The sequence below is a fragment of the Orcinus orca genome, chromosome 19 (assembly GCF_937001465.1).
Source record: "Orcinus orca chromosome 19, mOrcOrc1.1, whole genome shotgun sequence".
Lineage (NCBI taxonomy): Eukaryota > Metazoa > Chordata > Mammalia > Artiodactyla > Delphinidae > Orcinus > Orcinus orca.
In genome coordinates, this window is record NC_064577.1 from 21,835,263 (window position 1) to 21,862,329 (window position 27,067).

At 58.0% G+C, this 27,067-nt stretch overlaps 1 protein-coding gene and 2 long non-coding RNA genes across 5 annotated transcripts in view; 1 reads left to right on the top strand and 2 right to left on the bottom strand.

Moving 5' to 3' along the window:
• Positions 1-7,097: 7,097 nt before the first annotated feature.
• Positions 7,098-10,721, bottom strand: LOC125962054 (uncharacterized). Its single transcript, XR_007473371.1, has 3 exons — positions 9,336-10,721; positions 8,647-8,795; positions 7,098-7,223 (listed from the first exon to the last, which is right to left on the bottom strand). It is a non-coding gene; the product is annotated as an uncharacterized LOC125962054 (long non-coding RNA).
• A 1,650-nt stretch (positions 10,722-12,371) lies between these two features.
• The window catches only part of CACNG4 (calcium voltage-gated channel auxiliary subunit gamma 4), a 54,840-nt gene continuing 40,144 nt past the window's right edge, over positions 12,372-27,067 (bottom strand). The window contains exons 2-4 of one of the 2 annotated variants that reach the window (XM_004275401.3): positions 22,473-22,556; positions 17,597-17,737; positions 12,372-13,595 (exon numbers count right to left, since the gene is read on the bottom strand). In XM_004275401.3, the coding sequence (XP_004275449.1) occupies positions 13,057-13,595; positions 17,597-17,737; positions 22,473-22,556 (764 nt within the window). In that variant the 3' untranslated portion in view covers positions 12,372-13,056. The remainder of the gene's footprint in view (positions 13,596-17,596; positions 17,738-22,472; positions 22,557-27,067) is intronic. The other variant, XM_049701760.1, reaches the window with a different exon arrangement.
• LOC125962053 (uncharacterized) lies at positions 16,675-25,661 on the top strand. Of its 2 annotated transcripts, XR_007473370.1 has the most exons (6): positions 16,676-16,873; positions 17,414-17,869; positions 17,983-22,479; positions 22,620-22,860; positions 23,125-24,161; positions 24,675-25,661. It is a non-coding gene; the product is annotated as an uncharacterized LOC125962053 (long non-coding RNA). The 2 variants fall into 2 exon arrangements; XR_007473369.1 differs by having other exon boundaries at positions 16,675-16,873; positions 23,125-25,661.

The window sequence follows — 27,067 nt, forward strand, 5'->3', positions numbered from 1 at the left end:
GCTTCACCTCAGGGCCGGCACTCCAGGCTGGAGCCCCTACGTGCCTCCCGGGCTTCTGCATCTCCTTTCTCAAGTCACCAGGGGCCTCTTTTGGGGTGTGTCCAAGAAGCTGGTGCATGGCCAGGAAGAAACCCCTGAGCTGGGCAGGGGTTTGGCCTCTAAAATCTGGCCTCTGGTTGACACAGCTTACAGAAGGACTGCCTGTGTGAGGAGAAACATCCAGGGGTCCAGCCGCGAGGTCGCAGACTTTTAATAGCAATGGTGATCGTAGTGAGAGCTCAGCCTCAGTGAGTGCTTACTACCTACCAGGCACTCCGCTAAGTCTTTCCATACACCACTGCAGTTTATCTTCACACCAGCCCATGAGGTAAACGCAACTATCACTCCCATTTTACAGATAAGGACCCAGACGCTCAGAGATGTGAAGTAACTTGTCCAAGGTCACACAGCAGGTAAATGGTGAAGCCAGGTTTCAGAACCCAGAGCCCAAACTCTTAACCAGTGGTTGGAGCTGGGAGGAACTTTCGAGATCTATTCTGACTGCAGGGGAGGAAAAACATCTTTGTCCTCTACCCTAACGAAAGACAAATTGACAAGAGAAAAGCATGCAAATTAATGGGTTTTTAAAAATTAATTAATTTATTTTTGGCTGTGTTGGGTCTTCGTTGCTGTGCACGGGCTTTCTCTAGTTGCGGCGAGCGGGGGCTACTCTTTGTTGCGGTGCATGGGCTTCTCATTGCGGTGGCTTCTCTTGTTGCGGAGCACGGGCTCTAGGCGCGCGGGCTTCAGTTGTTTTGGCTCGTGGGCTCAGTAGTTGTGGCTCATGGGCTCTAGAGCACAGGCTCAGTAGTTGTGGCGCATGGGCCCAGCCGCTCCGCGGCATGTGGGATCTTCCTGGACCAGGGCTCGAACCCCTGCATTGGCAGGCGAATTCTTAACCCCTGCGCCCCCGGGGAAGTCCTAATGTAAGTTTTATGTGGCACAGGAGTCTTCGTAAAACATGAAGACCTAAAGAAACTGTTAAACTTGAACTTTTTTTTTTTTGAGTAGTGTATTTATTGTAATAATTTAATTTTTTTCCCTGAATGAAAACATGTTCATTATAAAAATGCAACCACATACATGTATATGGAGAAGAAAAGTGATACTTGTTGTTTTTGTATTCCTTGTCTGTAATACCCCTTTCCTCATCCAGAGAGAAACGCTGTTCACAATTTAAACCTGAGCGTTTTAATGCGTGCTGTGTGTGATGAAGAGTGGGTACAGGGACTTCCCTAGTGGTCCAGCGGTAAAGAATCCGCCTTCCAATGGGGGTTTGATCCCTGGTTGGGGAATTAAGATCCCACATGCCGCGGGGCAGCTAAGCCCGCGCCATAACTAGAGCCCACACGCCCTGGAGCCCGTGCACCACAACTAGAGAGAAGCCCGCACACCGCAACTAAGACCCAACACAACCATAAATAAATAAGTAAATAAATAAATAAATGTTTTTTAAAAAAAAGAGTGGGACATACAACAGGACAAAAGGATTGAGCGAAGGGCAGGAAACTCGTGGGGGGGAAAGCAAGGTCTGTTCGTTCAGATGCTCCTCTGCACTTGTGGGACGTTTGTTCCTTTCTTCTGGGTGTAAGGAGAGAACCTCTCACGTGAGTGTCTCATGACCTGCTTCAGAGGAGGGTCACAGAGGCCTTCCTGTACCTGCCATTTCTCAACTTCCTTCAGTTTAAATGTGCAGTATGCCCAGGTACCATATCTTGGGGCAGCGTGTCCTGAGCCCCGTGTGACTGATTAAGGAACCTGTGGCCTAGAGACAGGACGTCACAAACCAGGACCCCCGTGAACAAGCACAGGGCGGAGACCTCGGGGCTCCAGCCACAGACTGGCCTGAACCTCCACATCACACGCCAGCCCCTCATCCAAGTTATAATCTCCCGACAGCGTCTCGCTGAACCTTCCTCACCACTGCCCCCTCCTCTCCCTGTCTGCATCCCCCACTGCCCCCCCCCCCCCGCTGTCTACATCCCCCCAGCCCATCACAGCCCGGTGATGTCTGCATCCCCCCAGCCCATCACAGCCCGGTGACTTGCCGACATCTGTCATGGCTTGCTTCAGCTCAGAGAGTGCCTGTGTGTCTTCAGGCAGCTGGCCCCCCCGAGAGCACCCTGGAAGCTGGGATGTGACATGCGGCCTCAGGCCCCTCGCACTGCCCCTGCGGGCCCGGCTTCAGGGCCTAGGCGGCCGGGGTCTCAGGGGGCGCTGGGTAGCCTGATGCGGACCCACGGTGTGTCAGGCACCCCAGCCAAGCAGCAGGTGTAGATGCCGGTGTTTCAGGACTGACCATCTGGGAAGAAGCACATTTCCTGGTGTGGTGGGGGTGGCACCCTAAGCTCACCAGCGCCGGGAGCCCCCCGAGGTCTCTGAGAGCGCCCCCAGGGGGCCTGGCCCGCGGGCGCACTCAGCCTTGGCCACGGCAGCACCGCAGGCCCCTCCGAGAAGCCGGGCTGCTCCGGGCCTCGGTGCGGGGCAGGTTTGTGCCACATGCAGGGGTCCTGACCCTCAGCCCAGCAGCACAAGCATGAAGGATGGATGCCCTCTTCCTTTTGGAGTAGCCTTTGTGTCAGTCTAGCTCAAGGTTGGCAGCCCCAGGGGTTGCAGGCACTGCCAGGCTGTCTGCCCTGCTCCCCAGGCCTTGCCGGGCCCGGGTGGGGGGGCAGCTCCGTGGAGGCCCGAGCTGGGCCACGCCAGCAACCTCCGCTAAGGCCCTACCCTCGCCCGGGGACTGGCCTGTCGGTGCGGGAGCCAGCCAGCTGCACGGTAGGAGCCCTGCTCTGCCAGCCTCCAGCTGCGTGGCTTTCAGCCAGTTAACCTCTAAACGCCTTTTCCTCTAGATCTGAGATAATGCACTTCACCAGCTCAGCCCGCGGTAGATGCTGTGCACTGAATTAGGTCCCCCTTAAATGCATACGTTGAAGCCCAAACCCCAACCTGATGGTATTGGGAGGTGGGACCTTTGGGAGGTATTTAGGTTTTGATGAGGTCACGAGGGTGGGGCGCTCGTGACGGATTATAAAGACAGACGCCAAAGAACTTGCTCTTTCTTCTCCTCTGCCACAGGAGGACTTAGCGAGAAGGCAAAAAATGCCCAGAAGAGGGCGCTTACCAGAGCCCAGCCGAGCTGGCACCATGATCTAGGGCTTCCATCCTCCAGAGCTGTGAGAAAACACATTTTGTTCCTTAAGTCACCCCGTCTGTGGCGTTCTGTCACGGCAGCCTGAGCTGACTGATGTAGTAGCAATTTGTCCAGCTTGGTTATTGCTACGATCGTTGCTTGTAGACTACAGATGGACCAGCTTTGTCTGATGGGCTGTAAGCTTCTGGGGACTCTATTATGTACTCATTCTGCGTTCCCTCAGAGAACCCCCTGGATTTGAGCCCAGGGTTGGACCTTCATAAAGGTTTGTTGAATGACGGATGGATTGACGGACAGATGGGCTGAAGGAAGGGGACAGAAGCTCAGATAACTGACTCCACTAGATGAGCCAAAGGACATTTCATGGCCACAGCTCGGGCTAAGCCAGTACAGCTTGGACCAGAGGCTAATGTGCTTCCAGGGGCTGAGGGGCAGCCCAGGAGGGCACCATCGCCACCTCTGTGACCAAGCGCATGAGGAAGACCCGACATTTTCTACAGGAATCCTTCAGAGTAGAGATGCCACGCTCAGCTCATCGGGAGCTGTCTGCACTTCACTCGTCCAGATGAACCAGCTTCCATTCGTCCCAAGAGACTGCTCTTTTCCCAAGAAGGAGCCGACATAATTGAGGGAAGGAAAACACCTCTCAGAAGTGGGCCTCATCTGGAGCCGGGACCGGGGCACGCCCGGGTGGGGGACCCTCTTCAGAAACATGTTGACCTGATTCTGAGCTCAGGCTTCGTGAGGCTGAGAAATGGCCTTGGGTGTATGTCTTAAAAGACTATGAAACAAGGCGCCACCCTGTTGTCTCAACCTCTTTTCGCAGCTTCATCTCCCTCCCTGCAAGGTTCAGCGTGGACCTTCTGTTGCCTCAGGCCTGCCGTCCCCAGTTCTAACCTGTGAGCCAAGGACGGTCTCTGCCTCTGTCCAGGGGCCCAGACTTCTCCCATCTGCAAACTCAGAGATCCCATCGCTCGGCCTCTGCTTCCATCATCATATCCCCTTCTCTGACTCTCCTGCATCCCTCTTTCCCTTAAATGGACCCTTGTGATCATGTGGGATCCACCCAGATAATCCAGGACAATCTACCTGTCTCAAGATCCGTAATTCAGTCACATCTGCAGAGTCCCTTTTGCCACGTAAGGTGACGTCGTCGCGGGTTCCGGGGACGCGGACTCGGACATCTCTGGGGCCACTATTCTGTGCGCCACACGCACTGATGTATGATTTTCTTGTTTTTTTCTGGCATCGCCTTGCAGCTCAGGTGCAGAGATGGAGAAGGTGGGAGGTGACACTGAAGGAGGGCTGGGGCTCTACCAGGGGGAAAAACTAGAAGGAAGAGGCCGAGGGAACTGAGGGCGAGGGTGGGTTTAAAGGATGATTTGTCAGGTCTGGTTAGGATTGGTTAGGTCATGGCTAGAGTCGCCCTGCGACCTGGAAATGTCACCGTGTTGGGAGAAAATGGAGAGGTCAAGACCCTGAAGGGCTTGATGAGGTTGCAAAGCAGGTATAGTGGGGGGATGGGAAAAGGAACTGGGTGCATTGGAAGCTGTGGTCAGAGGAGGACGGGGGCCCTGATGATCTGGCAGGGGGGACAGTCAGGGGAGATGGTGAGATCCAGGCTGGGGATGAAGGTGAGTGGACACGAGAAGGTCAGGTGGTCCCTGGAGGTGAGCAGGCCGGAGAGCTGAGAGGCCAGGGGTCAGAGTGTTGGCCCCGTGGACGTTGATGTGGCAGGACTTGGGGTGTAGAGGAGGGCTTCGCGGCAGAGGTGAAGGCAGATGACGTGAGGAGGCAGCCAGGAGGGTGTTCAGGATGACAGTGGGGAGAAAGGATTCGCGGTGGTCTACCCAGGCCCTCCGATAAGGCTTTTCCCCAGGAGGGCGGAGGAGCGATGGTTTGGGGGTGTCAGCATCCCTCCACTCTCCTCTCCTGCAATTAGAAGTCCAGCGACGTGAGCTCATAACCTCCTCTGCTCCTGAGGTGGCATCGGCAGTCTTGTTGGGAGCTGCAAGCTTAAAAGTGTCTGAATCAGGTGTATCTGCCCCCCAGCTGCCTCTGGATCCTAAGGTCCCTTAGATCTCCCTTCTCCCTTTCCAGTTCCACACCTCTTGGGACTGAGGATGGGGCTGGGCAGCCTGAGTGTTACACTGGGACCCTGGCAGGGAAGCCCAGCAGGAGGACAGGGGAAAGGAGAGTCCTTGGGGGAGAAGAAGGGTTCATCTGTCCCGGGAGGATAGTTCCAGAGGACACAGTGGAGACGGAGGGTGGAAGGGAGGGTCAGCCGGTGGAGGAGCCGGGAGAGACTAGGGGGCCAGAGTGCAACTTCCCAAATGGCTGCAGCTGCATTCCTGCTCTCGTACGTTCCTCCAGAACCTGCCACTCCCCGTCAACAAGTGGAATCCACTTCCTCTCCCCTTGGCCTCAAGCAGGCTTCTGACTGGACGCTTCAAGTGCAGTGGGAGTGATGCTCTGTGACCTCTGACGCTCCCACCTTTCCCTCTTGCTCTGGGGACACCCGCCCTTGGGCCTGGCCACTGTGCTGTGAGAAGCCTCGTGTGTAGACATTCAGGCTGAAAACTGAAGCCAAGGTCTTTGTCAGCAGCCAGCATCACCCGCCAGGCCTGTGAGCTGAGCGGCCTGAGATGATCCCAGCTCCCACCATGGGGCACCGGGTCTTCCAGCCGAGGCCCCAGGCACAGGAGCAGAGCTAAGCCAGCCTGACCCTGCCTCTGTCAAGCAGAGATAAGATTCTGTGACGGTATTTAATGGCTGCTTAAGAGCACTGAGTGTTGGTGTCATTTGTTACGTAGCCGTACTAGCTAATACACTCAGTGACTGGAAGGTTTCGTAATCGAAGGAAGCAGCCCCAGCTTTCCAGGAAGCACTCAGTGTGAAGACAGCCTCCTGGCAGGGAGTGGAGGAGGAAGGCCACGATCGCCACAGCCCAGACCCCCTGTGTGTACGCAGACAAGATCTTGACTGTGTCTGGTGGTGGACAAGGAACCCGGTCTCTTCACCAGCCGCCAGGACACAGCTGGGCCAGAAGTTCATCGTGTGAAGTCACCAGATCATTTTGCTTTGTTTTGTATTGTTTTGGCTGCGCGACTTGCAGGATCTGAGTTCTCCCGCCAGGGGTTGAACCCTGGCCCTCGGCAGTAAAGCACGGAGTCCTAACCACTGGACTGGCAGGGAACTCCAGAGAGGCCACCCGACCTTAACCAAAGGCAGCCTGAATATGCCCGAACTTTGGTCTCATCCAGACACCGTTTAAGATCTAGAGACCCGGATCCGGCAATAGTTACATAAATGGTGGGATCTCTGTGTCATGCAGTCATTAAAGATTATGTTTTCGGGCTTCCCTGGTGGCGCAGTGGTTGAGAGTCCGCCTGCCGATGTAGGGGACACGGGTTTGTGCCCCGGTCTGGGAAGATCCCACATGCCGCGGAGCGGCTGGGCCCGTGAGCCATGGCCGCTGAGCCTGCGCGTCCGGAGCCTGTGCTCCGCAGCGGGAGAGGCCACAACAGTGAGAGGCCCGCGTACCGCAAAAAAAAAAAAAAAAAAAGATTATGTTTTCGAGGAATAATCTAAATTAAAGACACAGGAAGATTCTCCTAATGAAAAGCAGTGAACGGGGCAGGGAATTAACCCCACGTACATCTGGGTGCTGTGAAGCCCTAACTGTGCTCACGCCTTAGGTGGTGGGATTTGGGCTGGTACTATTTTTTTCTTCTTTAACTTTTCTGTATGTTGCAGATTTTTTTAAAGGTGAAATGTAATACTCTTAGAATGAGAAAAACATGAGTATTATTTGTTTTAAAAAGCACCTAGTTATTTGCTATTTAATTTGTGGACTCTGGAGATCTCACAGGGGTTAACGTATCTCCAAGAACGCTTATCAAGACACAAAGGTCAGGACGTAGGTCCCTCCAAGCCCCCTTTCCTGAAGCTGTGGGCACGAGGAGGAGGCTTTGTCACCCTCTTTGATCGCAGACTTCTGTTCCTGAGGTTGCACCAGCAGTTTCATTGGAAGCTGCAAGTTTAAAAATATCGGTATCAGGTGTATCTGCCCCGTCTCCCACTCTGGATCCTAAGGTCCCCTCGGTCCCTCCCCTCGGTTCCTCCCCTCCCCCACCCAGCTCTAGGGCTGGGCGGCCAGGGGTGCTATATTAGGAGCCAGCGCAGGGAGCAGAAATCACGTGGCTGGCCCTGAGCTCCCTGCAGGGAGGCCTGGCACCCATCTTCTTCTCCTCGCTGCCAGGCCTCTCCTCTTGCCAACTGCATGCTAGGGACCTAAACAGGACCTCTCCCCACACAGCCCGGGGACCCCTGAGGGCAGAAATGAATGGGCACCAGCCAGGGAAGCCACTGGGACAGGAGCCTCACCCGGGGTGGGGGGGGCACACAGTGCCTGGATGGGCTGAATGATGGGTTTCTCCCCAAAGTGCTGCGGGCACAGACACCCTGCGGGCCCGGCTCTCAGAGCACCTCCTCCCTGGGCTGTTCTAGAATAATTCTTCTGGGGAAATTCCTTGAGTGTTGTTAGTCGACAGACGCTCCTGAAAGTTCACTCTAAGGCCAGTCCCCAAGCTGGCGTATTTATGAATGTTTGCTTAAGTTAAAGTCTAATTCATTCTCCCAGCGGCCCTGGGAGGGAGGCGCTGTCCTCCTCCTTTGACCCGGGAGGGAACTGGGGCTCTGAGGGAGCTTCGCTTAGTGGCCGGTGCTGCGCAAGCGTGGCTGGAGGGTTTGACCTCTGTCTTTCTGGCTCTTGGCGACGTCGCTGCAGCTGCCGGCAGTGGGTGGTGAGGCCCGGTGTCCAGCTGGGCCAGGATTCTGGGCTTGTTCTACCACTGCCCTTTGGTTCAATTCCATCAGCATTTTGTCCCCAAACCCTGGGACAAGGCACACCTACCCTCACCCAGGGAAAGGTGGCCGTTTTCCCATTTCCTTCTTCAATCCCCCAACTCCTGTTTTCAAAACTGTTGGCTCAGAAGCGAAGAGGAGAAAGGCAGAAATTGAAGTGTGTTGAAGGGAAAGGAAATACTGGGAATAAATACGTGAGTTTTCCCAATGTGTCCGCAGCCTAGATGCAAGTACTGAAAACTCACTGTGTGACCGTCACCCTTTCTGTGCCTCGGTTCCCCTCACTGTAAAACCAGCCTGGGAATTATTGACAGTTTGGACCAGATTATCCTTGGGATGGGGGAGGGCTGCCTTGTGCACTGCAGGGTGTTGGGCAGCAGCCCTGGCCTCCAGCCACGAGACGCCAGTAGCATCCCCTCCCCTGCTGTGACCACCAGAAATGTCTCCAGACATTGGCAAATGTCCCCTGGGAGTAAAATCACACCCACTTGAGAACCGCTGGGCTAGCGGTGTCTCCCTTTTGAGTTTGTTATGAAGATCCTCAAAAAGTTTCCCTTCCTTCCCTTTATTTTCCCTTCCATCCCCCTCACCTCCTTCTTTGGACTTGATTCCTTTTCTGTGATGAGCACACTGAATGAGATGATTCCTGAGACACCTGCCACTCCTGCTGGTCTTGATGTCCAGTGATCCTGAGATTCTTGTTTACGTCAAGGCTTGAGCTCAACCCTGCTCCTCCAACCTAGGAAGGAGGCAGCATGGACCCATTTTACAGATGGGGCAGCCAGAGCAGGGAAGAGGCCCGACTTCAACTCTGGAGCTGGAGGAGGGGCTCTGGACACACAGAGGCTGATGCAGTCCCAGGCAAAGGGGTCAGTTTCAAGTAGGCACTCCCAAAAATGATCGAGGAGGGGAGGCAAAAGAGGCAGATGCCCAAAGACCCAGACCAGGAGCTGAGACTGACCAGCTGTGCCCCAAACTGTATTCCTTCCGTCCCTGGCTAGACTACACAGCCCGTCTCCCGGCTCTCAGGTGGGACCACGTCACTGGGCTCTGGCCAGTGGCATGTGCGCAGAAGGGGATGTCACAACTTCCTGGTCCATTAAACCCTCTCACAACACCCTCTACCCACAAGACCACTTGCCATCCCCCTTCTCCATCTGCCCGCTGGATGCCAACGCCAAGGACAAGCTTAGACACCCATGTTGTGGATGGCAGAGGCTCCACGGCTGGTCTCTGAACCTCTGAATGACAGTGTGTATTCTGTACACAATGTACCCACCCCATGGAGCAGACTCTCTGAGTGGAAAATAGACTTCCATTGCACTAAGCCATTCTGCACTCGGGGTGGTTGGCGACGTCATTAGGCTACGCGGAGTGATACAGGTGAAGGGTAAAGTGAGGGCCGGAGGGGGCTCTGCGCCCTAGACCACCCACTTCCGAGTCGGTTCCCGCGGCTTTAACTCTGCCGGTTATGGAGACAGAGTTTTCCGTTGAACTGAAATGCGTGACCGCGTGAGCCCCGCGTCGGACGGAGGCCGTAGCGTAGCGCTGAACGCAGGCTGCACGGGAGTCCGCCCAGGACCGCTGCAGAGCGTGTGCTGAGCCAGAGTCTCCTCAGGGCTAAAAATAACCAGTTCTGGCCCCTGGTGCCAACGCCGAGTGTCGTGGCTCTGGGCTGGCAGAGCCGTGAGCCCGGAGCTTGGCAGGGGTCCCCTGCCCCAGCACCGGGTGGCTCGGCGCCCCTGGGAACGTCAGTTTCCCCGGGTGCCTGTCTCAGGAAGGAAGAAAGGGGGTTAAAAAGCCAGGGCTGAAAGTTCAGACAAGCCGGTTCCTGCAGCCACAAGGGCCGGGATGTGGGGACACTGGGCCCTCAGCCTCGCTCCCAAAGCCCTGGAAAAGCCTCCGTGACACCAGCGTTCTCCTGAAGGAAGCTCGAGAGTCCAGTGCATCTTGGCTCCAAGAGGACCAGAGAAGGCCACGGCTCTCAGGAAGAAAACTCACCGTCTCGGTCCTGAGAGAGAGCGGAACACGTCACTCACTGCGGCTGCGGCTCCCGTGGGACCAGGGAAGGATGTTGATTATCCAGCCTCAAAGTCTGTCCGAGGGGTGGGTGGACGTACGGCCAGTGCCCACCTGCCAGCGTGAGCCTGGAGGGTTGCACCATGACTGGCAGGGGTCTGTGCAGTATCTTGATCGGAGGGGTCTCTCTGGTCCCCCTCCCCATCCCTGATTTCTCTCCTCCCGGTGGCTGGGAGCGGGGGCAGCCAGCTGCCGTGCCTGGGATTGGGTGGCTCCGTGCCATTTGACCTCTGGTTGGAGCCGCATTCTCCCGTCCAGTTCCTCCAGGCACAGAAGCTCACACTCTGGGACAGGAATCCTCTATCTGCTTCTCATTCATTTTGGAATTGGGAGGGGAAGGAGGCTGCTTATGGGAATTTTTAGGAACCCACCAGGCAGCTTGGCGCCCCTGAGGCTGCAGCTCTGTCCAGCCAGCGCCTGCCCTGCAAACTCTAAAGACAGGCCTGGCTTGCTCAGCTGCCCAGATGCTTCCCCCACACCGGGGGTGGCCTGTCCCTCTTCTGGCTCCTCCATGGCATCACCCAGGAGCGTAAAGCCAGCTGGCGGTGCCGGGGAGGTGGCCAGTGACCCGGACAAAACCCAGAGAAGCTGGGCTTGACCAGCACCGGGTCCGCTCTCCCCTCCCCTTCTCCTGGAGGGTCCCCAGATCTCCTAGACCTGAGGACACTAAGTGCCCACGAAGACTTGCAGGGACCTCCCCCCTCCCCTTTCCCACATCGAGAAGAGAACGTTTTAAAAATGTTTTTATTTAATTAAAAAAAAGACAGAACTAACAACCCAAAACCAGTAGTTGGTACGGGATTCACAGGGGCTTAACTGGCGAGACACACAGGGGCGGGATGGAGAGGGCGTGGGGTCGGGGGAGTGTGAGGGCCACAGGCCACCCGGGGCCCCCGTGGGCGCAGGTCTCAGAGCGAGGGCAGGCGGGGAGGGGGTGACCAGAACCTGGGGCAATGGTGGGAGAAAGGCTGTGAAGACCACGGCGCTGAGGGAGCTCGCTCCCTACTCTTCTGTCCCTCCTGTCGCTTCTTTCTACTTTTTTGGTCCCGAAAGTGGGCCCTGCGCTTTCTTCCTGGGACTGGGCAAGAGGTAGGATTCATCGGAACGCAGCTTTCTCCACGAAATGATGGAAACTTCCAGGGCAGCAGGTGGGAAGGTGGCTTACGTGGAAGAAAGGACAAGGCTGCCTGTTTTTGGAAGTGACCTTGCTGGGGGATGAGTCCCCGGATTCCGCCCCCAACCTTCTAGCCTGGTGCGATGGTGTCATGGCCTGGGGAGGGGGAGGGCGGGCAGGGGCAGGCCACGAGCCCGGACACTCCAGCACTCACTGCTGTACATGCTTGGACAAGCCACACAAAGCCAACCTCGACGGGAGGGAAGGGTTTCGAGCAGCGCGGAGGGACCCCGGCACGCGGTCACTGGGGGCGGGACGTGTGGAGGTCCCCTCTGCGGGTGGCGGAGGATGGCGACGACCATGACCCGGATCTGAACTCCTGGGGCCGAGTCCGCCCAGGGGGTCCACGAGCAGGTGGCTGAGGTAAGAATTTTCTTGTCACTTCTAAGTACGACAGCTACCGGGATCGCAGACAACTGCTTCAGAGGGATTACCAGGTCTCAAAAAGTAAGAAAGGATCTGTCTTCAGAAAGCACATGTTTATATAAAAGAGGCTCAGCTCCGTGTTCCAGAAAGCTGTCCCCCTGAGCCCGGACACGCTTCCACATTCTCTGCTTGCCTCCGGAGGCGAGAAACGGTTGGAAAAACGTCAAGCCTGGAACCTGCCGCCTCCCTTCCCAGGTGCTCGGCCCTTTCATCCAAACTTCCTCGCTGAGTGCTTTCGGGGGCAGGGCGAGAGCAGAAGAAGTGACAGTAACGGGGCTTGGGGCAGGGGCTGCTGCCACTTTTTAAGAGAGAATGAAAGTAACTGCTCTCCTGGTGTTTCTGCAAGAAATCAGGATGAGTGACCACCCCGGAAGCGGGGGTTTGTTCTGATCTTTTGGTCTCTGCTCACCCTCGGGTCTCCCTTTCTTGCACAAGGTTCGGGCTCTTGTTGCCAAACACCTGGGGGGAAGGTCTGTCCCTATGACCCCCGAGGAGGGGCAGAGCTGCTCCTCAGGCCAGTGGGCAGAGGTGGGGGGACAAAGTAAGAGGCCACCCTTCCTCTGACCCGTGGAATCTTCCTGACTCTCAAGTACAGTCAGTGAGTTCTGCCCTTTCCATGTGAGGCAGAACATTCCAGAAGCAGAGAGCAGGAGCCTTTACCTCACGCCCAGGCCAGCAAAGACGCCCCCAAACCCCGCGGATTCCTCCGCAGGCCTCGATGTCCCCAGGCTGAGGGAAGCGGCCCCGGACAGCACAAAGGCCAGAGCACCAGGTGGTCACAGGCTCTCTCCTCAGCATTGGTGTTACCTCAACAAGCAGCCGCTGCCGGAGCCAGACAGACAGAGGGAAAGGGGGCAAACTTCGGCTTCCTCGCCTGCGGCTCACAGACCAGAACCTTGGGTTCAAAAGCAGCTGACCAGCATCCGAAGGCCCCTGCGGGCCCGGTGAGCCGGGCAGGGATGGGAGGCCCCGAAAGCCTGTTCTTCCGGCGGAAGATGTGTTTCCAAGAGGAGATAATGGCTCGATTTTGTTTTCCCGGGTGGGGCAAGGCTGTGCAGCCTCAGGAGAGCTCTGGGGCCTCCTGGGAGATTTCGGAACCCCGGGGCATCCAAACACCCTCCTGGGGGATAAAATCAGCCTTCTTGCTTCTGATTCCCGTCTCCGGGGCTTCGCTCCAAGCCAGCCCGAGACCCATTCTGGAGACCCGGGAGGGTGGGGGTTGGCCTCAGTCTGTTGTTGGTCTGTCTTAAGGGTCAGATGCCCCCTGTGGGGTCCAAGCCGCCCATCTGGGGAGAGGCCGGTGCCGAGAGGACGGGGCAGCTCACACAGGGGTGGTCCGCCGGTTGAGCACGCTGATGTGCACGCCTCCCTTCAGGTCCTGCTGGAAGAAGTCGTGCACCTGCAGGAAGCCGGCCTCCTGGTCGGGGCTGTAGCTGGCAGCCGTGGTCACCTTGAGGGGCTCCCTGGACAGCGTGTACATGGACAGCTCGCCCATGGGAATGGCCCCGGCGATCTTCAGCCCCACTGGAGATGTGTCCCTGGACGGAGAGGCCTCGGTGGACCTGGAGCTGGACCGCGAGCGCCGCCGCCGGTACCGGTAGCTCGGCATCCTGGCGTAGGGTGATGAGGAGGGAGCCTTAAGGAACTCCCGTTTGGTCTTAAATCTCAACTCTTTGTTTTTCTCAATGTAAATGTTTACGGCCAGGACGCCCACGGTCTCAGCCACAATGAAAGACAGGGCTCCGAAGTAAAAAGACCAGCCGTAGTTGTAATGGTTTTTTTTGTCTTCGTCGCGCTTGTCGCTGGGGTCTCCCGTGTTGCTGGAAATGTAGACGATGATGCCGATGATGTTACTGAGGCCTGAAAGGGAAGCGGGGGGTGGGGGGGGTGGGGGGGCGGGGCGAACAAAGGCAGAGAGAGGTTAGACCCTCAGCTGGGCAAGAGCAGGTGGGCGGGGCAGGGGCTGGTGGGCGGAGCAGGGGCTGGTGGGCGGAGCAGAGGACACGTGGGTGGATCAGGGGCAGGTGGGCGGGGCAGGGGCTGCTGGGTCGGGCAGAGGACAGGTGGGTGGAGCAGGGGCTGCTGGGCGGGGGGGGGGGGGGGGCAGATGGGTGGAGCAGAAGGCAGTTGGTGGAGCAGGGGGCAGATGGGTGGGGCAGGGGATGGTGGCCACTCCCCTTTTTGGTGGGTATGTCTTTGTTCTGGTTGCTAATTTTAAGTAAAAGTAGTTGATTTTGAATGGGTAATGAAGTACAGAGTTTGGGTGAGTATATAATAAAACACAGGCTCTTACTACCCAGTTCCCCTCCTCAGGCAGCTACTGTTATCTTCTCTCGTATATCCTTCTCATATCCATATCCAGTCTCTCTCCCTCCCTCCATCTCTCTCTCTCTCTCTCTTCCATTTTTTTCTTTGCACAATACTCTTTGGCCCCTTGCCTTTTCACTCAACTGTCTCCACCCGAGAGACAGTTCCCTATCAGGACAGGAGGAGCTGTCTCTGTCTCTCTAACTGCTCATGGGACCAACACCGCCGCAGGGGCATCTACCCAGGCCTCTGCTCTGGACACGCAGGTGGCTTCCAGCCCTCGGCTATGAGACAGCCTTATGTCTACATCATTCCACACACACGTGAGTAAAAATGTGATGAATTCCTTGAAGTGAAACTTCTGCCTCACTGGGTGTGTGCATTTAAAAACAAACTTTTATTTGGGGGTAATTTTAGATTTATTGAAAAGGTGTGAAGTCAGTACAGAGAGAGCCCCTTTCCAACTCCCCGTTCCGTTTTCCCCCATTAACTTCCTATGTTACCATGTACATGTGTTACAACCAGGAAGCCCACCTGGTGTGCTACTATCCATTTACCTTCCAGACTTTCCTCGGATCTCACTGGGGTCTCCACTAATGTCCTTTTTCTGTCCCACGATCTCGAGTTGTGCGTAGTTGTGTTTGAGTTCAGAGTCCCAGCCCAAGCACCCTCCATAGCGGCACAAAATGCCTCATCAGCCTATAATGCATTTGCCAGTCTGGGAGGTGAAACCCACTTGTGTGTTTATGTGATTTTCTCTCGTTATAAGTGAGGCTGAGCAGAGCCGAGCTGCCTGGGTTTGAATCCTGGTTCTACCAACTCTCATCTCTGGAACTTTATGCAAATTACTTACCTCTCAGGGTCCTCACGTGCAAAGTGGGAATGCCAGTGGCACGCACTACACTGGGTGGGTGTGTGGATTCAACGAGCTAATGCATACAAAGCACTGCGCCCAGCACACCGAGAGCATGCTTTGAGTTCTATTACAGTCTATTGTGTTTTATCGTAATGTGTTGTATCATCTATGCCCTGCCCGGGGCCTCTGTCCATCTTCCTACTGCACCAGTCCCAGCGTGGATGGGTTAGAGTATTTCCTGCTAAGGGCTCAGCGATCCAGCTGTAGGTCTGGACTCCTCACCCCTTCCGCTGCGCTCCAGAAGAGCCCCCACTGACACGGGTTTTCACAATCACGGTTTGCTTCCTTCCGCCCCTCCTCCCCTGCCTGCTGGCTTTGTCTCTCCTTCCCCTATTCTGCACAAGCCATAAGAATGTAAATCACATCCCAGCTGATTCCACGTTCCCAAAGAAGTTACCGGCGTCCTCTTCGGACTCTCCCAGCTTTTAGACCGTACTTCTCCTGAGGCTCCCATCATTTTCCACCTAGAATTGTTCACGGCCTGTCTCACCTCACGGCCGGGCCCTGCGCGTGACTCTGGGTCTGTGCTGCCTTGGCCCACGATCAGGGCTCCTTGATCCAGGGAATAAACGGGGACCAGCGAACAGCCCCTTGCTTGCCTGCATGGCCATTGTGTTTCCTCGCTGCCACGTCCTCTCCTCTGTGGCTAGACCTGTGCTTTCAGCTGAGTGTCTCTGCGCCCTGGGCTCCACAGCCCCTCTGGAGACCCAGGGCATCTGGAGATGCCTTTGAGAAGGTTCCTCCGGGGGGAGCAGGCAGTGCAGGGGGCAGCGCGCTTTAGAGGCTGACAGCCCTGGGCTCAGCCTGTCGTTGCCGCTGGGTGACTTCAGGGAAACCGCCTGGGCCACGTGACCACCTCCTCAGGAGCTGGGGTGATGGGGGTGCACTCGTGCGGCATTGGCACTGGTGTTAGTGGAAGTCTTCTTTCCTTCCTCGGGAAAGGAAAGGGGACAGGATTCAAACGCCACAGCAGGATTCAAGTCCACACCCTGAGCAATCTGCCTGCTTGGAGGAGGAGAGAGAATGGCGTGTGTCCCTGTCTTCCTGCCTTGCCCCCGTTCTGGGCTAAGGTGAGGAGAAGGGACAGGACAGGGACCTGGCCAGGAAGGAGCATCCTGCTTCTTCCTAAGGAGATCCTCCTTTCCAGCACACGCTCACACGCTCACACACACACGCTCACACACACACACACACTCGCACGCACACACACTCACACTCACACACACACTCCTCACTCACATACATCCCCCGCAGATGCACACACACATATATTTACTGCACTGGAAGGAGACAAAGACTGAAGTGGGGCGGGAGAACAGGCGCAAGAATGGCGGCCAGGAGCCCTGAGATTCTGAGCCTGTCCCTGGGTAGCTGTGGCCCGCAGTTCCGCGATGCACACGGCAGTCACCTTCCTTCTCCAAGAGGAGCCGTGAGAAGAGATGGGGATGAGATGGCCTCTGGGGACTTACGTGGGCCGCGCACCTCGCAGGCCCCTTCCTGGGCCAGTGAAGGAAGCCCGGCCCGGTGACTGGGAGCCTCACTGTCACCCTCACGGTGCCACTGGGCTGATTCAGGGTTCAGAGCCCAGGCGCAGGGACCCTCGCTCCGCTCAGCCTCACAGGTCCGGTGTGAGAAAAGGGCTCTTTGAAAGCGAGAACGCCGTTAGGACGGTGCAAGGAGCTCTGATGACAATTCAGGAAAGGGCTGTGGGCGGAGCTCTGTGACATTTCTCACGCGGATTTACTGGAACGAGGCCTGGGAAGTCAGCTGCTCCGGCCCTGCTGCACTGTCATCTCCATCCCACCGGGCTGCCCGGAGTCTTGAGGACGCCACTGGCCGAGCTTTGCCCCTCAGACGCCCCGCCAAGCCCCCAGCCCCAGCGACTCAGGCCACTGGATTCTCCCCTGGACCAGGCGTGAGCACTGACCCCCCCCCTCCGGCCTGCAGCGCGCCGTCTGCGGCTAGGCTCAGAGGAGCGACCACGTTAGGCCATTTCGGACCCACTGGGCAGGGACTGGGTTGCTCTCAGCCACAGCTCTGGGGGGCGCAGAGGTGCTGTTGCCCGTCTTGGAGCCGGCAGACTCGGACAGTCAGGGTGGGCGGGTGGGGCTCCGCCCCGTGCCCCCCTCGCTCACCCCGCCCCAGGCACGCTGGGCTCCTGCCCCCTTGCCGGCCTGTGCGCCTCCCCTTGTCTTCCCGGCTCAACCCCTTCAGGCCTTGGCTTCTGAGCGATCCCCTGAGGCCCGCCCCGACCCCCAACTCCGCCAGGCTCCCCAGGAGGGGCTTGTAGGGCACCAGCGCTGCCCCTGTGGCCTTCTGCACACCTGGACTAGTTATTCTTATTTTTAATTGAGGTGAAATTCCCGTAACGTAAAATTAACCCTTTAAAGTGCACAGTTTAGTGGCGTTCAGTTCATTCACAGTGTTGTGCAACCACCCCCTCTGCTCGTTCCAGAACATTCTCATCGCCCAGAAGGAGACCCCATACCTGTTAAGCAGCTGCTCCCCACTCCCTGCCGGGCGCCCCACACTTTGGACCTGCGTCACCCACGGCGATGTTATGACCTGCCCCCCGTCCTCCCCACCGCACGCCGCAGACGAGCGCTCTGTGCAGCGGGGACCAGAGCGGATGGCTCACCTGCAGCCACAAAGAGGATGCCGGCGCTGAGGACGATGTTGTTCTTGCGGCTGTGGAGTCTCCCGGCGCCAAGGCAGAGCCCGCCGAGCAGCAGGAGGGCGGCGCTGAGGATGGGGAAGGCGCTGGAGGCGCGCACGAGGCCTGGCCGGCGGGAGACACAGAGAGGGCCGTGGGGCTGGCCATCCTCCCGGCCCGGCCACGGGCGTCGGCCCCGAGGCTCTCAAGGCCCTTCCGCTGACTTTGAAGATTCCCATCCCGCCCTGGAGACCCCAGGTGGGTAGGGAGCTGGGGGGGGCAGGGTGGAGGCCACCAAGTGATGGCCCCGGCCTGCTGGTCACTCCCCCTGGACGCCACGTGGCCTGGAATCACATCTGCCCCCGTCTCAGGCTCTCCCTGGATGTGGGCCCCATTTCTGCCAGCGGGGATCCCCTCAGCGCCACCAGGGAGGCCACAGCAACAGGCACGAGAACACTGTCAGACGGCCTGTCACAGCTCGTGGACATCGTCTCCGTGAAGCCTCCGGGATGCTGGAGAGTGGATCCGGATGGGCGGCCGAGGGCACGGGCTTTGCCTTCGGCGGGCCCGGGTACCCTGCTTTGTGGCACGCTGGCTGTGTGGCCTTGACCAAGGTGGGGCCTCCCTGACACTGGGTTTCCCTAGTGTGGGATGCAGTTCGTAACAGGCCTACGTGCAGGTGGGTTCTGCACATCTAATGGCTTATTTAGCAAAGGCCCTGCCCATAGCACACACTCCTCAAGTGACAGCCTTGATCTCCCATCTCCGTCAACACCAGCGTCATCACCCCGGGAAGCTCCGGACCTCGTGAGGTCACCGAGGAGGGGGTGGCTGGACAGGGGAGCATGTCCATGGCCTGCGGGGCCCCACGGAGCTAGATCTGCAGCTGTGCACTGCCCAGCGGGGCGACCAGGGCAGCTAGCTTCAGACCACTTCACTCCCCTCTTTTACAACCTGGGGAGAGTAGTAATACCTACCTGTAGGGGTTGAATTGTGGCCTCCCAAAATCTATGTCCACATTCTAACTGCTGGTACCTATGAGTGTGACCAGGTTTGGAGAAAAGTCTTTGCAGCTGTGAGTAAGTTAAGGCTCTTGAGATGACACCGTCCTAGATCACGCTGGGCCCCAAGTCGGGTGACAGGCGCCCTAACATGAACAGGAAGCGACACAGCAGAAGAGCCCATGGGGAGAAGCCATGTGAGGACGGAGGCGGACGAAAGGATGACACAGCTCAAGACAAGGATGTCGGGGCTGCCAGAGCCGGAAAAGGCGGGAAGGATTCTCTGCTAGAGGCTTTGGAGGAGCACAGCCCTGGCAACGCCTGAGTGAAGACGTCTGGCCTCCACTCCGTGTGAGGGTGCCTTTCTGCTGTTCTAAGCCCCCCAGTTTGTGGTAATTTATTACAGTGGCCTTAGGAAAGGGACACACCACCTGCAAGTGCTGTGATGAGACTCTGACGGAATAAGGCACATCGGGCGCGTAGCAGGGCCCTGGGGGAGGCGGGTCCCCCTCCCTGAGCATCTGGCTGGGAGAGGAGGCGGGAGGAAGGGAAGGGGGACGTGAGCAGAACCCCGAGCTCGGCCTCCCAGCCCAGGAGAAATCCCGGCTCCGTGGACCTGGGGGCCGCCAGGGGACAGTGAGCTGGGGGCACCGGCAGGCCCCCCTCCTGAGCCAGCTGAGCTCGTTTGCGGCCTTTCAGCCTCTGAAGGCAGCGTTTGTCTCCCTGCTTGTAAGCCCGCCAGTGTGTGCCCTGCTGCACAGAGAGCGGCTTGTCTGGGGCAGTAAATGAAGCTCTTCTCTCCGCCTCCCCCTCCTTCTCCCTCTGCCTTCTCACAGCCGCAGGTTTCGGGCGGAGGTTTCCTGTGGGCTTTTGAAATGCGCCTCTGATCCGTGCGGGCCGGCAAAGGGGGACCGGGTCCCCCTCGATACCCTCGTTCTGCAGGTGGGTCAGAGGGGTTGCAGCGAGGGAAGCCTGGAGCCTCTAACGTCTCCGAGTTCGGGCCTGGCCCAGAGCCATCCATCCCGCCCGCGTAAGTCACGTGAGCACCGTCCTTTGCCACGTGGGCTCACCCGGAGCTCTAGACGTGCGGGCACCAACCGCGGTGCAGGCTGGGTCTTGCACAGAGCGGGGCCGATGTCCAGCCCACGGCCCTGTGGCTACATGAGCCCTGGTAAGGATCTGTGTTTTTGCCCAGAGGGCGGGCATCTCCTCCTCACTCGCCCTCAGGCTCGCCGTGGGCTCTCAGCAGCCCTGACACCAGCACTCTGGGGTTAGCACAGAAACCACGCGCCCAACCCGAAATGCGGAGCCTGGAGAAGGGGCACCAGGCCCAGGGCAAGAGGGACGGGAAGCCCTGAGGCCAGCGGGCTCAACAGAGAGAAACGGCAGGGAATCAGGGAAACTCAGGCCGGATGGCCGTGGCGACCGCGGCCTTGTTCTGTCCTGGAATGTTGCCCACTCCCTCTGGCTCCCAGCTCACAGGCACCTGCACTCTGGGGCTCGATTTCAGGGCCAATTCTCACTGTTTCTGCAGCCCCTGAGTGGAAAACCACTTCCCTGATGGGGAGTCAGCTCTGCCCTCCCCCCCAGCAGCCGAGATCACAGGCCCCAAAGCCATCACCTCTTCTCTTCCTTGGGCTCCTGAATGAACCCCACGGCTCCCCACGGTGCACCAATGAGGAAACGTTTCCTTCCCAAATGAGCTTTGATGGCTGGTGTACAGTTGCCATCATGTTATTTGGGAAAATCGCTGCGGGGCCTCCCAGCCCTCACGCCCTGCCCTGGGGCACCGCTGGTGGGGTTTGAGGACAGCAGGAGCCTGAAGCTGGATTGGTGAGTGTGCAGCACATGCTCGGTTTGCCCCTCCCGGCCCTCGGACCACCTCTCTCCGTCCTGCTCTGGGCCCTGGGAGGCTGACGCCAGGGACCGGTCATCGGGGTCCCTCGACTCCGGCTTTGGGAGGAGAGTGCAGGGGAGACGGTTATTCCCCTGGCTTCCTTCCTGCAAATGAGGACGAGGATAAGGTGGCTGCGCTCTGTCATAAAGGCCACAGCCCCTGCCAGGAGGCCTGTCCTTGCAGCTCCCCTGGTGCAAGCGTCCATACCTGCCTCTCCCACCTGTTCAGGCCGAGGGCTGTAAGGGGTCCTTCTGTTGCTAGCCGCGGTGTGTTCACTGCCTGTTGTAAGTTTCCCTTAGCCCCGCCCACAGCTCTGTAATTAGTCCTTCACTAAATGCCCTTCCTTCATCCCATCGGAGCGAGCGTCCCCTCTGCTTCCTGCTGGGACCCCAGGAAGCCGCATCGTCTGACCTCTGGGCTGATGTGCCACGAGGCCCATCCAGCACCCTGGGGACCATCCAGAAGGAGATCCCAGCACCCTGGGGACCATGAGGGGGAGGGCAGGGGAGTGAAGAGGCAGAGCCCGCGCCGATTAACCTCAGGCAAGTTCATGTGGGAAGTGGGGAGGGAATGGCGTGTTTCTCCAGGAGCTGCTTCCGCACAGTCCCGAGGTGGCCAGGTAGCAAATCTGCCCTCAGAGCCTCAGGGACCATCTGACTGCCCCGGGCCGGCAAACAAGGGGAGGTCCTGTGTCAGGGCTGGCTTTCACCAGCAGCCGCCCCAGATGGCTGTGCAGGCCACGCACCATGCAACTCACAGAGTGTAATGTATACGCTAGTCTATGCAAATGACATCCCTTGAGTTGTGCAGTGTGCAACCTGCACAACCATCTGTGGCGGCCCTATGGACTATCATTTGCTGGGTTCAGTGGTGGCCCGCAGAAAGCAGAGAGTACAGGCGTGAGGAAGGGGAAAAGGGGAGGGAGGAGGGATGGGAGGCAGATCTGGCTACATTATTCCAGGTTCCGGGCCTGAGGCTGCCCCAGGCTGCAGGGGAACCGCACGCTGTTCTATTTCACTAGATGACTCAGAACCAAAATCCTTTCTCTTAGAAAAGAACGGTCCATAAGCAGGTGCAGAGTGAAGCGTGCTCCCTCTGAGCACACTCGTATCGATTCTTCTTAAATGAAGCTGGCCTGAGCCCCTAGGGGAGCCGCTGGGAGCAGCTCTGCCTGCGTCTTGGCTAATGCAAAAGGGGAAAATGACTTCAAAACGGTGCTGTTTTTTCCATTTCCAGGTTCCTCCCCAGGCTGAGGCTCCATCCTTTCTCCCAGGGAGGTGCCCACGGACGAGATCTGGATTTAGGGTGTGGGACGGGGTTTGTCCTTTGAGTTCCGGGTTCCAGTCCGGGGGCCAGCCCCACTTCAGGACCTGGGCAGGGGCAGCTCATGGGCTCTACCAGTCTGTGCCAAAGACACTCAGGGCCACATACCCGAGGCTGGTCCCACCACTGTCCTCACGTTCTCCCACAGGCTGCCTGGCACCCAATGGCTGTTTCAGCGCGTGACTTAATCTGATTTTTCAAGACTAGAATGCTGGGTGGGGGTGGGGAGGGGTGGGCAGGTCCAGGGCTGGCCAGGTCGTGTGCCTGGCACAGCCCCCAGGATGCCGGGCCCGGGCAAGCCTACGTCCTGACCTCTGGACCGGACACAGCAATCAGTTCCTCTGAAGACAGCGGCCCTGGGGAGCAGGGATTCCCCCACCCTGCTCCATCTTCCCGAGCCGCACCCGGGCATGGTCCTATCAGCCAGGCAACTCCGCCGGGACACCCAGCACGTCACAGCAACCTTGAACGACACTCCATCCTCCGAACTAACGATTCGGAATCAGAAAGGGAGTGAGGGCAGCACCCAGGGACCAGCCCCCTCCGCCCCCACGGGGCCCACCTTCCTCCCCCGCAGCTGGCTGCCCACCACCGGCCCCCGCTCCACCCACAGAGGAAGCGAAGGCCCCTTGGCACTCACGCAGGAGGTACTCGGAGCTGTCGTGGTCGTAACCGTTGTCCTCTGGGAAGTGGTTGATGCGGAAGCAGTGCCCTTTATAGACCCCTGCAGGGAGCGAGGGGAAGAGCGGTGTAAATGTTCCGTGGGCTCCACGTCCTTTCTCCCCAGACTCGCTGGCCGGGTGTGCCTGGCTCTGGGCGTGGAGGGCGCAGAAGGGCCGCTCCGATGGGTGTGGGGCGCAGAGAAGGACCGCCCAGCGGGGGACGCGCCCCAGGCTGACCGCGTCATTACGGTCCACGTCTGGACACCCGCGAGAGGGAGGGGCACCAGGACACAGGGACAAGAAGCCTCAAGCAGAGCATCCTGGGCCAGCAGGGCCCAAGGGGACTGCGGAGCCAAGGCTTGAAAGGTGACAAAGACCTTCCCAGTGGGATGGGGGAGGGGCCAGCCAGGCAGAGGCGGGGCTGTGAAGAGGCAGGGCTGGGGCCCGCGGTGTGTCTGGGGAGGGTGGGAAGTCCAGTGCGGCCAGAGGTGAGAAGGACCCGTGCAGGGAGAGGGGCTGTGGGCCAGGATGAGATCTGCTGCCCACCTCCCTGGGGCAGTGTCTGTCTGTCTGTCTGTCTTCCCCTCTCCCTCGAGCACACAGTTACGGTGAATCCCTCCTACGTCACAGGCCGAATCTGCGCATGGTCGGCAACGTGACTGTAATCCCCTCACTCGGTGTGACAGAAGGAAGAGAGACTCCCGGAAAGGCCCAGACCCTCTCCTGCCTGGTCTCCCTCCCCACTCGGAGAAGTAGCCTTCGCAGGACACCCTGAGTAGTTTAGTGACGGCAGGAGGACCGCCCAGCCCTCCCTTCTGGAATCTTCCGCCAGCTCTCCCAGCGCCTGCTCCCCTGCAGTGTGGGCGTGCGCAGTGCAGAGCGGACGCAGGTCGGGGGACACAGGGTGCCGGGCTCTGTCCTGCCAGCCCCCCGCACGCCCAGGCCGGGCTGCTGGCCCTACAAGGAGCTCGTCCTGGCCCCCACACGGGCCCGCCTGCTTTCAGCTGGAGGCCGTTCTCGTTTTGCAGCTGCTGCTGAGCGGCTCGCTGACCCTCCCACGTCCCGGCCAGACCTCCTGGTCGGGCGCACGGTGCAGGCAGCAGGGCCCACGCCAGGCCAGCCTCCGTTCCCGTCCTTTCCATGGAGAAGGGCCTCGACGAGCTTGGGGGCACCTTCAGTGCCTCCCGTTTACCAGTCAGCTGCCCCCCAGCCTCCCCTCAGCTGGGCCCATGAGCTGCTGCCTTCAGAGAGCTCAGGGGCTGGTCTCCAGGCCACTGCTGCGCAGGCTGGGTTTGGTCAGGGACAGTGGGGGACAGTCTGAGGGTGTCAGAGGCGGCGCCTTGAGTGGGGTACGCTTCCACAGTGTCGTCTGAGCCGGGTCAAGCGTGAGCGTTTTAGCTACCTGCCTCAGTCTCCTGCTCTGGAGAATGGGGACAGCCACAGGCCTCGTCTAGGGACCTCAGGAGAGTCACGGGAGGCGACCCTGAAAGGCACTTCAATGATTCTTGGCCTGCGCTGACGGCTCAGGGGAGATTTGCTGCTTTGGGACCCAGACGTCACCCACCCTTTGCTCCGTGGCTCTTACTCTGTGGTGGAGCGAGAGGAAGGAGCCCCAGGGCAGGCTGGCGTCAGGACAGCCAGCGCGGGCCGCACCCCAGCTTCAGGAGGTGCGTGGGATGCCGAGCAAGCGTCTTCCGGGCGTGGGTGGGCGAGGTGGTGCCCTCCGCCCTCCTTCCCTCTCCCCCTGCACACTTTGGGGGCTACTTCATGGGCCTAAACAAAGTCACCAAGTCCCCCACGCTTGTGGGAACAGTCAGACTTTAAGAGGCTGAACAAGAAGTAAATAATCTCTCTGCAGAGTTGGTCTCCAGGGGTCAACGGTCGGCTGTGCGTCTTCCCACGTGTGCACGTGTTTTTTAAAAATTAATCTTTTTACTTGGAGGTAACTGTAGACTCACACGCAGTTGTGAGAAGCACTGCAGGGAGACCCCAGGTACCTTTCACCCGGTTTCCCCAGTGAGAACATCCCAACCAGGATCCTGACATTGCTGCAGTCAGGAACATTCTGCCACCTGGAGGACCCCTCGTGTTGCCCTTTTATAGCCACACCCACCTCGTCCCGGTCCCCAGGCTCTGACCCCGACGCAGGGCAACCACTAAGGTGATCTCCTTTTGCACAGTTTTGTCATTTCCAGAAGGTTCTATAAATGGAATCTTACGGCGTGTGACCTGTCGGGCCTGGCTCTCTCACTCAGCGTAATTCTCTCGAGATTCACCGAGTTGTGGTATCGATAGTTTGCTCCTTTTGGCTGCTGAGCGATGTTCCACGGCACGGATGTACTACAGCTCATGACAGCTGGATTTGCGCCCAGCGATTGCACCTGTGGTTTCCAGCTATTTCCAATAACGCTGCTATGAACAGGTTTGGGGATGAACCTAACTCTTCATTTCTCTGGGCTAAATGCCCGGGAGAGTAATTGCTGGGTGACGTGACAGCTGCGTGTTTGTTATAAGGGACAGCCAAGCTGGTTTCCAGGATGGTTATATCCCTTATTTTGCAAAAGGAATAATACAATACACTTTACTCTGCAAACTGCTTTTTTCATGTAATAATGTATACACACTTCTCTAGGCCAATACCTATAGATTTTAAAAACTTGTTTGTTTTTAATAACAAAAATAATAAGTTGATACTACTCCAAAAGTTGCTGACAGTCTTCGAAGGCAATAGCACAGGGACTAGGGCAGTAAAGCTTTTGCTGCACCACTGATGATGCTAAAACTATGCTTCGCCAGGAAACCACATATTTACATATTCGATTGGAAAAGAAAGCAGGTTTTGAAACTAGCTTGCATGTAGACACGTTAGTTCCAAATGCCCTTCCAATGTATTTTGCGAACCTCCACTCTGCATTTAGGGTGATAGTTTCTATTTGATAGAAACTGTAAATAGGGATCACACTGCCCAACATATTAACAGATTTTCTGACACATTCTTTTCAGTGGCTGCGTGACAATGCGCAGTTATGGTTCATCAGTCCAACTATACGATAGGAAGAGACATTTCCCTTTCTTGGGGCCGTGTGTACACATGACGGATCCCACCGCAGGGCGTTCTGCTCCGAGCGTGCTGACAGCGTGCTCTCCCGCGTCCCCCCCGCCCCTCCTCTCCTAACTTCTCTCCACCCTTCTCCACACCAAGCTCCTGTGCACAGACTGAAGGAACAAGCATTGCCTTGGGTTAAACTGTGTCCCCCCTGCACACACCCCCTGCAACCCCCCGCCCCCAGAAAGCTCATGTTGGAGTCCTGACCCCTGGTCCCTGTGAACGGGACCTCATTTGGAGACAGGATCTTGAAGATGGACTCCAGTTAAGATGAGGCCACGCTAACTTAGGGTGGCCCTAAATCCAACGACTGGTGTCCCTATAGGAAGAGGGAAACCTGGACCCAAGGGAAAAGGCGTGGGAAGACAGAGGCAGAGGTTGGAGTGTTGCGTCTACACGCCGGGGGGTGGCAGGGATCGCGGGCAACCAGCCAGAGCTAGGAAGAGGCAAGGAAGGAACAACGTACCCAGAGTCTCAGAGAGGGCAGGGCCCTGCCGACACCCTGATTTCGGACTTCGGGCCTCCAGAACTGTGCAACAACTGTGTTCCAAACCTCCTGGTTCGTGATGGGCTGTTCCAGCAGCCCCAGGACGCTGACACAGGAGCGCTGCTGTGTGAGAGGAAACGCAACACGCCTCGTCCGCTCACTGGGGGCCAGCCTTGCAGGAAGGCAGACGTGTTGGCCCTTCCTGCTCCTCTGTCAGCGGCAGGGGCCCACACGCAATGTGTGGGAAGCTGCGTGCACTGCATCCGCAGAAGCATCCTCCTGTTGCAACGAGACTCGTGCAGTCGCTCAGGCTCACGCTTCCAAAGCCCCTGGAGCAGTTTCCCCACCAGGGACTCGCATCCTCTCCCTGTACCCTCCAGCTAGCAACAGGGACCTCGCCACCTCCCGAGGCATATTCTGTTTCCAAACAGCTTTAACTTCAAGTTCCTGAGAGGTTGTCCGCCTCCACAAAACCCTATCCACGGGTATTACTTATAATCCCTGGGAATAAAAGAACCCATCCTCTGTCGTGCGTCAAGCCACTGAAGAGAGGAACTGTATCCAACAGGATGAAGGACAAGCTAGTTTTCCAGCCATCCGGGGTTTGCACAAAAAGGGAGGCCCAAGGTCGAGGACGAGAGGAAGCTGGCAAGCTGCCAACGGTCGGGACCAGACGCGTCCCCCGGCCCCAGTCTGAACAAGTGGGGTCTGCGGAGGCGTGGGGCACCTCGAGTAGAGAACGTGGGTATGTCCCCTAAACGAGCATCCTCTCTAGGTCAACTATCCCCATTTACTTTATTTATTTATTTAGTTATTGCAGTACGCGGGCCTCTGACTGTTGTGGCCTCTCCCGTTGCGGAGCACAGGCTCCGGACGCGCAGGCTCAGCGGCCACGGCTCACGGGCCCAGCGGCACGTGGGATCTTCCCGGACCGGGGCACGAACCCGTGTCCCCTGCATCGGCAGGCGGACTCCCAACCA